This window comes from Trachinotus anak, unplaced genomic scaffold (assembly GCF_046630095.1).
Source record: "Trachinotus anak isolate AG129_WGS33_773 ecotype Australia unplaced genomic scaffold, CSIRO_AGI_Tana_v1 ptg000021l, whole genome shotgun sequence".
Lineage (NCBI taxonomy): Eukaryota > Metazoa > Chordata > Actinopteri > Carangiformes > Carangidae > Trachinotus > Trachinotus anak.
In genome coordinates, this window is record NW_027273872.1 from 18,881,954 (window position 1) to 18,891,165 (window position 9,212).

At 39.6% G+C, this 9,212-nt stretch overlaps 2 protein-coding genes across 5 annotated transcripts; one reads left to right on the top strand and one right to left on the bottom strand.

The window, feature by feature from the left end:
* The first annotated feature begins 836 nt into the window (after positions 1–836).
* cltb (clathrin, light chain B) lies at positions 837–5,315 on the top strand. Of its 4 annotated transcripts, XM_071457970.1 has the most exons (6): positions 837–1,289; positions 1,911–1,957; positions 2,292–2,409; positions 2,639–2,750; positions 3,272–3,292; positions 4,191–5,315. In XM_071457970.1, the coding sequence occupies exons 1-6, from the start codon at positions 1,133–1,135 to the stop codon at positions 4,360–4,362; spliced, it is 627 nt and encodes a 208-aa protein (XP_071314071.1). In that variant the 5' UTR covers positions 837–1,132; the 3' UTR covers positions 4,363–5,315. The 4 variants fall into 4 exon arrangements, with proteins under 4 accessions (XP_071314071.1, XP_071314073.1, XP_071314072.1 ...); XM_071457972.1 differs by lacking the exons at positions 3,272–3,292; positions 4,191–5,315 and adding an exon at positions 3,759–4,153 and having other exon boundaries at positions 839–1,289; XM_071457971.1 differs by lacking the exon at positions 3,272–3,292 and having other exon boundaries at positions 847–1,289.
* Positions 5,316–5,844: 529 nt separating this feature from the next.
* On the bottom strand, positions 5,845–7,403 carry higd2a (HIG1 hypoxia inducible domain family, member 2A). The gene is made up of 2 exons (XM_071457975.1): positions 7,191–7,403; positions 5,845–6,464 (listed from the first exon to the last, which is right to left on the bottom strand). Exons 1-2 carry the CDS (start codon positions 7,363–7,365, stop codon positions 6,298–6,300), a joined length of 342 nt encoding a protein of 113 aa, XP_071314076.1. The 5' UTR covers positions 7,366–7,403; the 3' UTR covers positions 5,845–6,297.
* Positions 7,404–9,212: the final 1,809 nt, after the last annotated feature.

Consider the following 9,212-nt stretch of genomic DNA (forward strand, 5'->3'; position numbering starts at 1 on the left):
GTCAGACACCCCAGTGTACATCTGTGGCAATCATAATCAAATGTTTTCTCTCTTTTTGTGTCGATACGCTACGACACATAGGAATAAATAAAAGTGGGCTTTTTAGCAGAACATCCTCAGTCAGATCCCAGTCCTCAGTCAATATTAAGTAATTAAGGCAAATCAGACATAAGAAATGTTTACAATGTGATGTGATATAATAATGAGAACAAAAACAATGTGTGTGTGTGTGTGAGAGAGAGAGAGAGATGGGAACTTCTAATTTGTCATTTGTATTTGCATGTATTTTTGTGTTATTGCTACAGTACTTTAGGTGTGAATTCTTCAGCACTGTTGATAGAGAGGCTACTGCTGATCTGCTCCTCCTCTGTGTCTCTGTACTATATTGGAACTATCTACCCTAATGTCACTGACAAAAAAAAAAAAAAAAAGGCACTCATTATTTATCAGACGAGAGACAACATGCCCCATCCACTAATTTAAAATGAATGGGATTTAAGACTAAAACTTTAAGGTGTTACAGGTATACAGATTGTGTGGTATTCTAACAAGTAAAAGGAAAAAAAAAAGAAAAAATAACGCAAAAATATATATACTTACATTAGACTTTTTTTTTTTTTCAAAGCATATTTTAACGATTCTTTTTGCTGAGCTGCATCTCATTAATGAAATGTGCCACATAGATTATATTAGTAGTAGTAGTAGTAGTAAAAGTAGAAGTTTATAAGGTAACAGCAACACTTTGTAGTAGGACTTTTGATCAAATACGGCTGAAGGCCTCCTGACAAAAGATATGCAGAGGAGGACCAGCAGATGGAGACACACTGCAACAAAAGGGAAATGGTACCCTGGGGTGCTGCCCTGCTTCATCATCACCACGGTGGCTGAACAAGTGAAGAAATCATGAATCATCAGTGAGGGCCTTAAGTCGAAGCTCAGATTGTTTGGTACAGATGATTTAATTGCTGGTGCTGTCGCCCACGCTAATCTACTTAGAACAGCTGATATTGGAGTAAAATCTTTAAGTTGCTTGAATTTACGTCGCAGAGCTGGTGGCCTAATTCCTGGGCTTTGACATTTAGCTAGCTAAACCTACAAAGCTCAGTTAAACTTGTTAACACTTTTGTGAAAGATGGCTGACAACGGAGCACACCCGGCTGAAGAGGATCCAGCTGCAGCTTTCCTGGCTCAACAGGAGAGTGAGATAGCGGGGATAGAGAACGACGGCGAGGGATTTGGGGCGCTGGAAGGAGCGGACGGCCAGCAGCAGACTGAGCCGGCCAACTACGGCAAGTTTGAGACTGAGCTAACGTCGGCTTCGGCTAGCAAGCTAACAAGCTAACTAAAGCTAATATAACCGCTGGTACTTGAACTGGACTAGTAGCAGCTAGCGAACGATGCCCCCCCCCCCCCGGTCCCTGTATGTTAACAACAGCATTACTGGTTGATATAGACGGGTGGTCCACTCATTTTTAAATGTCTAATACTCTCATTTACGATTAAACTAATGCGGCGTTAGCCTTGTGGCTCAGCTAGCGTAACGGACGGCTGTGCGTTTGTTTGCACACCGACCGCGTACGTTAGTAAACGTTAGTAAAGCTCATCATCCTGACGTCGAGATATCAAAGAGTGAAACTACCACCTCAACAACTCAGTGGTAACCGAGCTAAATAATATAAGGTAGCTGTTTACACTTTTCCGGAAAATCCTGTCCTGCTAACTGACAGCTGCACAGACAACATCAGTGCCCAAACAGGTGCTGCTGCATTTCTCCGAGATAGAGCGACACAGACAAAGGTTAGTGTAAGGAGTTAGGTTAGCTAGGTGATAAGGAAAGGTGACTTCCAACAAGCCCAGCTTAACATTAAACATTAACATTTGTATTTTTTTTTTTTTTATCACAATGTTAGACGGTTTCGGGGACGAGTCTTCCACAGTGAATGGAGATATGTTTCAGGTGAGCTCAACACATATCTTTACCCTGTCTGTTAAATTATTTTAAGAGTGTGTGTGTGAGAAAAGGACAAGGAACAACATGCTTGACCTCACAAGTTGAAATGGTTGTTTGAGGGTCAGGGTTACAATTAGGTCAGGGGTTAGGCACTCGGTTGTGATGGTAAAGTTTAGGGTAAGGGGCGAGGGTTTACATTATGTCAATGATGGATGACAGAGGGATGTGTGGTTCAGTTTTATTCTGAGCTCTATCAGATCATCTCATTTATTTATTTATTTAATAGTATTTTGATCAAAAGCTGTTGATAATCGAGGAAATGTTTCATGTTCTCCTAAAGGAGTCCAATGGCCCTACAGACAACTATGCAGCCATTGCCCAGGTGGATATTCAGAGGCAAGAACCAGAGAGTTTACGTAAGTGGAGGGAGGAGCAGAAGACACGCCTTGAAGCTTTAGGTGAGCAGAGATGTTCTCAATGACACATTATTCACACCATTTAATGCGCTTCCTGCTTTGCAGCTGGAATGAGTCACTGTCGTGTTTTGTATCTTTTTGTAGTTTACCTTTAAGACCAATGATACAGCGTAACTAATTGTGTCACAGTTAAATCTAATAATATGCCAGTTCTTTTCCTCTATTGAAGACTCTCTGATAATGCTGTTTTCTGCTCTTGCACCCTAACAAGACACGGCATCCAAGGCGGCAGAGGCAGAGTGGAGAGAGAAAGCCAAAAAGGAGCTGGAGGACTGGCATGTGCACCAGAATGAGCAGATGGAAAAGAACAAGGCCAACAACAGGTTAGTGTCTGACATGTCCCCTGTTGACATGCAGAGAAGTAACAGTTGGTTTATCATTATGATGTGGTGAAGCTGTAATTACTACACTGTCACATTCTATTCAGCTCAAGACCTCTAAGTGTTGTATTGGCATATTGTAATTTTTCTCAGTAGAAATCATTCAAAATTTTGTTTTTACTACACATGTCAAGTCAGATGCACTGTATGGCTACAGAAACAATATACTATATATTAGGTGGACTTGGAGATATTTGGTAAACTGAATGTCTAATGAGTGATGTAGACCATTGAAGCACTTGTGTAGGACCTACTGCACCAAGGGATCAATGTTTAAAAGCATTGAAAGAACTGCTGATCAAGTTTATTCATGTTTTATATAAAGACAGCCTGTCCTTGACTTAAAGCTTGTTATTTTTATATTTGTTTGCAGTCAGTGTCGTCACATTATTCTTACAAAAATTTTGCAGCCTTTTCCTTTTCTTGACCAAGCTAACCGGGTCTTCTCTCACACTTTCCAACAGACTCTGCCCAAGTCTGGCACGGTATCACTCTGCATCTCTGACTCTAGTTTCGGCTAGTTTTCTTCCTCTGTGTCTGTGAAAGCACTGAGAGACAATCCTCTTATGAGATAATAGTCTAAAACTGTGTGTCCGGTTAAAATGCCTAGAAAACAAAACAGGAAGCTTGCCAGTTCGAAGGAATGCAAACAGCAATAAGCAAATGTTGCAGTTCTCATCCACGCTAGCACCAAAGAATGTGACTGAAATGCTTTTCGATTCCAAGCTTGTCTACTAGTAACAGTGTATTACAGTACGGCAGTATTGTAATTAGTCTTAGACAAGTTTAAACTCTCACCATTTTCATTTCCACCTCATTGGAACTGTTTCTCAGTTGCTTACATAATCCTTTTAATGCAGACCCTAACATTTCTCTGCCTGTTGTTTGACACTGAATCTGTTCTCCTTTCTCCTTCTTTTTCCTGCTTTCTTGGCATTGCCTGCGTACTAGGATTGCTGACAAGGCTTTCTACAAACAGCCCAACTCTGATGTTATAGGCTTTGTGTAGGTTTAGAATTCTTATGCTTTTTAATGTTGTATGCGCTACCCCATAAATTACCACTAGTTGATTTTTACCTGATGCATGCCTGAAAACTAAAATTACCAGTCTGTTCTGGAAGGCTATTTCTTGCATTTTTATTCGTTATTTAGGCCAGAGGTTATGATAAATATAAAACATGTCTCCAACAAAGTGTATGATTGGTATAAGAAATGCATGAAGTTGTTGTGGATCTTGTGCACAGGTTCTATTCATGTGATTGAACTTTGTGTCGAGCACCATGTCTGCCCCAGACAGGGTTTGCTCTTGTGGAAATTGTTGTGAAGTCCCTGTAATACTGCATCTCATTCATGTCTTTCCCTGGTCTTCCCTCCCCCCCGTAGAGCATCGGAGGAGGCTTTCCTGGCAGAGACGGATGGCGACAGCCCAGGATCTGAATGGGAGAGAGTGGCCCGTCTATGTGACTTCAATCCCAAAACCAACAAACAGGCAAAGGATGTGTCTCGAATGCGTTCTGTCCTCATCTCTCTCAAACAGACGCCTCTAGTTCGCTAGAGGATGTCGCAGGGAGAATTCTTGTTCTAGACACATTGCCTTTTCCGTTTTAACCTCACATCACATCAGACGAGTTTGTATGCCCTTTTCCATAAAGTTCCTGGTATCTTCATAACCTTTGACAACTTCCTGCCTTTCTTGATGGCTGTTACAATGAAATTATATACTTAACCTCACTCTCTTGTGAGAAGATGAAGGACTGCTCTATTGTTACGACATGCTTTAGCTGGTCAGTTTTATCACTGCTATACTTAAGAAAATATTGTTACTGTAAGTTAAACATTTTCCTTCCCCCTTAACTTATAAATTGTTATTTGGTCAACTTTATTGCATGCCTCTGCCAATATTTTGGATGCACAATTTTTAGTTGTTTTATAAATTTGCATTTTGGTCAATGTCAGACACTTCACACGATATGAGCACTGTAACGGATTAGATTGTAACCACTTATGCCTCTCAGTGTAAAATTCTAATCACACATTCTTTGTTCACGTTTGTTGTATTATATCCCTAATGACCGTATTTAAGGTAGCTAGCATATTTTTCTCTTTCGCACACATAAGCTTGTGGCCTTTTTAATCTTGCTCTTACTCCAGTTTGAGTATTTAGCCAGATGGATTTCCTCTTCAATTAGGCAATTTCAGCAAAAAATAAAACTGAAAAAAAAAATCACAACCAAAGATGTCTGCTATCATCTAAATTTTCAGAGTTCACGCATTTAACGGCTTGTGTGATTTCTCATTTCACCGGTTTTCTCAGCAAAAGTTTTATGCACCATTTTGTGTCACACTAAATGTGTTTTATATTTTTAAAACCGCAATCAGTAAGGTCAGTTTCAACATTAATGTCTGCACATTGTTTCACATGTTGCCTATTTAGACATTATGAATACTGCAAAAGTGAATGTTAAAAGGGAACTGGAAAATAAAATCGATGGAGTGTGATCACCTAAATTAATTTGTCCTTCAATATTTACCAGCTAAGACTGTTTGCCATCAAAATACCCTGGAGATAATCACTTGAATCCCAGTTTGTCCAGCTGATGTGTGAGGAGCTAAAATTATGTTTGACCCAGTGCCATCATCCACACTTGCATACTCTCAGGCACACACCTCTGACGCTACTGTGAAACAGACGTATTTGAGGGATTTAACCACAATTTTTATCATTCGAATGTTAAAAACACATTGGAAGTCCATGAAGCAAAAACAAATTTGCAAATTTGATTTTCATGTGACATTAAAGTCTGAGAGTTTAAGGTGGATACTGACACTGGGTCAGTGTTTGTCTAAAATCCTCCTCCCATTTCAATCTTCTCACACCAGCCATTAATATACAAACTGTGTTCACAATTAACTTACCCAGTTTTTTTTGTTTTTTTTTAAAATAACTTGTTTAATAAAGGTTATATAAGAAATAGATGTCCCCTAAATATCGTTGTGAGTGTGATGTTTTATCTCAATTACACACAGGACGCCAGGGTCAAATTAAAATTTATATCAGAAGACATAGTCAGGTGTTACACTGATAATTTCAGTGGCAATACATGAAATATCTGAAATCTAACCCATCAGAGCAAGGAGCAAAAAACATAATTTATATTTAACAGCTTTGTGCCTTAGTACTATTAAAGCACAACTTAACAAACATCCATCTTGCCTTCTGGGTGTGGTGAGAAGTTGATTATACTTTGTTGTTCGTTGGTGCCAACCCCAAGCAAAATATTTCAACACCATGAGCAATTCCCAGTTTGCAAAGAATAATAAATAGTGTTGGCCCTTGACCCCCAGGTATCTGGACAATGTTGAAAACAATACATCACTCAGTCATTCAGATAGTACGATCAGTCCAATGAATATTTGGCTCTGGTCTGATTCCACGTGGTATGGTGGTGAAGTGACTGGATGATGGCAGAGGTGTGGGATGGGTGTATCTTCATTGCTTGGGTTTCAGGGCTGTAGCAAAGACACCAACAAGAAGGGCAACAATAGTGAAGCCTTGAGCAGCAATACGTCCCCTCATTAACAGCTGGGACTGGTGGGTTTTCCCTTGTTGGAAGGCACGGAGACCATACATCAGCGCTCCTGCTGTTGCCAAACAACCTGGAGAACAAACAGCAAATCACAGCTTATAGACAGGACCTGACAGAGCAACACCCAGGCACTGTAACCACAGGGAAAGTGAAAGAGGTGAGCAGATGCTGTGACTAATGCCACATACAACGGGAAGGCCTAACAGGCTAATACTACTACACTACTATATGGCAGTGTAGCATTAGTGGTCAAGTCTCAACATTAAAGAGTAATTACATCCAAATCAGACAGAAAAACAAAACTTAATGTATAGATCCACAGACTTCACCATTTAGAAATTGTCTCAAAATTTGCATCACATCATGGAGGGAATCTCTCCTCCACACTAAAGTTTCAGAGATAAACATCTGAAGCTCTCCTAGCCTGAAAGGGCAAATGGACAACAACAAAAACACCGAGGCGGAGAATATCTTTCAGCTTTAAAATACTTTACTGAGGGCATCTCAAGTTAAGGCAGGGTCAAACGTCTCAAAAACGGTTTTGACTCAGCTGGAGCAAACTAAACTAAAATTAAAGCAAGTCATCACATGGTAACAAATGCTACTTCTCTGCTGTTGGCTAACGCAGTTGCTAATGTCTGCTGACCTCGGCTGGCTGTGGTAGATCTTACATCGCTAACGCAGAATCGGATATCATCAGATACCACTGGATCGATCAGACTGAAGAGTAGAGGACAGGCTGCGCCTCGGCGCTGCCCTTGTGTAAGCACACTGCTCTGTGACTTGTATAACTCACCTATCGGGACGAACGGGTTCTGCTTGGTTTTCCTCATCAACTTCTCTTTAAAGGTCTCATCCTGGTACTTGGAGTTAACGTTGAATCCGTCTATGATCGGGGGCCCAGGCGCGATTCCTGGCAGGGATGTTTCAGGTGTTTGTTCTGGGACCGCTGGTGTTGTAGCTGTCGCCATGCTCACTACCTCAGACTGCAAACACAGTGACCTGAAAACACAGGAACTAAAGAGCTGCACTTCCGCTTAAACTTCACAATAAAAGTCCCTACGTTTTAAACGTCACCTAGGAGTGTCCTTGGAAATGAGTGTGTATCTCCTCCTGGCGTCTGCTGCCTGCAATGTGTCAACAATATCAAGCCCTACTCAAAGTTTAAAGAAGAATTCAAGGTTTTAGTTTAAAAGCATAAAGCGCACTGCTCTATAAACAAACAACATGGCTCAACTGTTTTTGTACTATAATATTATATATGGGTCCAGTACTTTTGTAGATTGAAAAAAAGGCGAAGAGGATTGGGAATACAAACTGTAGTGGAAGCAGTGAAAAAAGTTTAGATATGAGTCACATTGTGGAAGTGAGTTGAAGTAAACAGAAGGAAATTGAGCTGCACCTCCTGCATAGCCTACACTGGAAATCCTAATTCACTCTTCACAATCACTTTTCAGGGATTTAGCAACAACAAAAAAATCAGTGAAATCTATTCAGTATCTCAAAATTGTGGTGAGTCACATTTTTTTTTTTTTTTTTTTGTCATCCATATTTGAAGCAGAGATGGTGTGAACACTGCCCAGTCACCCCCTGTGGCCAGTGTATAAACAGTGTGGCTCTCCTCTGCTTTGTTTTTTTCCCACCCATTCCTGCTCAGCTCTCACGGCTATAAGCTGTTTTTGCGTGTTTCTGTGTTCCCAAGCTCACTCTTTATGCTGTTATTCATGTGACTATGGCAAAGACTCAGCCAAATCTGGGCCAATAGATCCAGTGTTCTGACGAGTTTTGTCTTATTGTCACACAGGAAAGAGTAAAACAGCAGTTCAGTAAGTTCAGAAAAACATCAGCTGCAAGTGACACAAAATCCATAAGCTTCAGCTGTGAGTGAAGGAATGCTCAGAGTTCATGAAGTAGAGCAAAAATCCATAAACCGCAGTGCTAAGTGTCCCCAAATCCCTATTGAATGAACTGAATTAGTGCTTCTGCACAAACTGCTGGAGAAATGTCAGTTTCAACAACAAAAAAAGAATATTGCCATTTTTTATTTTTGAGTGAGGAAGAGATTATGAAAAAAAACAAGACGAAAAATAAAATTGTCTGTACATTGATTGTTCATTAAGTCTTCTAATCATTTAGCAAGTTAAAAGACACAGTTTAATGTAAATCAAATTATTATAAATAATAATATCTACATTACAAATTGTATTTACATTAAACAAAATTAAAGGTGTTTTGATAATAATCAGGACTTGAAGCACCTTGGATGTTTTTACTTCCTGTTTACAATTATTTGTATTGACATTACACATCTTGTCATACTTGTGACATTTGGTATTAATCCCATGTTTGTTTACATTTTGGAAAATTAAGTGTATCGAATTAGCTACTTTACATTCCTGTTTGTTATGTACCACTGGATGTAGGGACAACTATCACTGGATTATGTACTGCGGAGTTTCTTTTTTCTCTGATTCCTCAGCAGATTTTTGGATGCTTATTTGCTATGATGTTATGTCTGTGTTCAGGTCTGACTGAATCATGATGCAGATTTTTCACACAAAAATTGACACTGATGTGATGTCTGACTTAAAGATGTTTTGGGTCCAAAATGTGAGTTTTGGATATTTATATTTGATGACTTATTTGTCCTAGCCTAGAGGAAGATACAAATCAAAAAACAGTGAAATACCAAAGATTTTTTTTTTTTTTTTTTACCTACATATAGTAGGATTGCGTTTGCAGCAACCCCACCTAATTAAATAAAAATTCAGAGAAATTCACTAGTCTATGGCACTGCATTCTACCATATTCTAGGACC

What these genes read in the sequence shown, in the direction of transcription:
- cltb (XM_071457970.1), top strand. Translation starts at nt 1,133, where the DNA reads ATGGCTGACAACGGAGCACACCCGGCTGAAGAGGATCCAGCTGCAGCT. An exon ending in GACTGAGCCGGCCAACTACG is followed by an intron (nt 1,290 to 1,910) that starts GCAAGTTTGAGA and finishes TCACAATGTTAG; the next exon opens with ACGGTTTCGGGGACGAGTCT. An exon ending in AAGAACAAGGCCAACAACAG is followed by an intron (nt 2,751 to 3,271) that starts GTTAGTGTCTGA and finishes ACTTTCCAACAG; the next exon opens with ACTCTGCCCAAGTCTGGCAC.
- higd2a (XM_071457975.1), bottom strand. Translation starts at nt 7,365, where the DNA reads ATGGCGACAGCTACAACACCAGCGGTCCCAGAACAAACACCTGAAACA. An exon ending in GAACCCGTTCGTCCCGATAG is followed by an intron (nt 6,465 to 7,190) that starts GTGAGTTATACA and finishes TTTGTTCTCCAG; the next exon opens with GTTGTTTGGCAACAGCAGGA.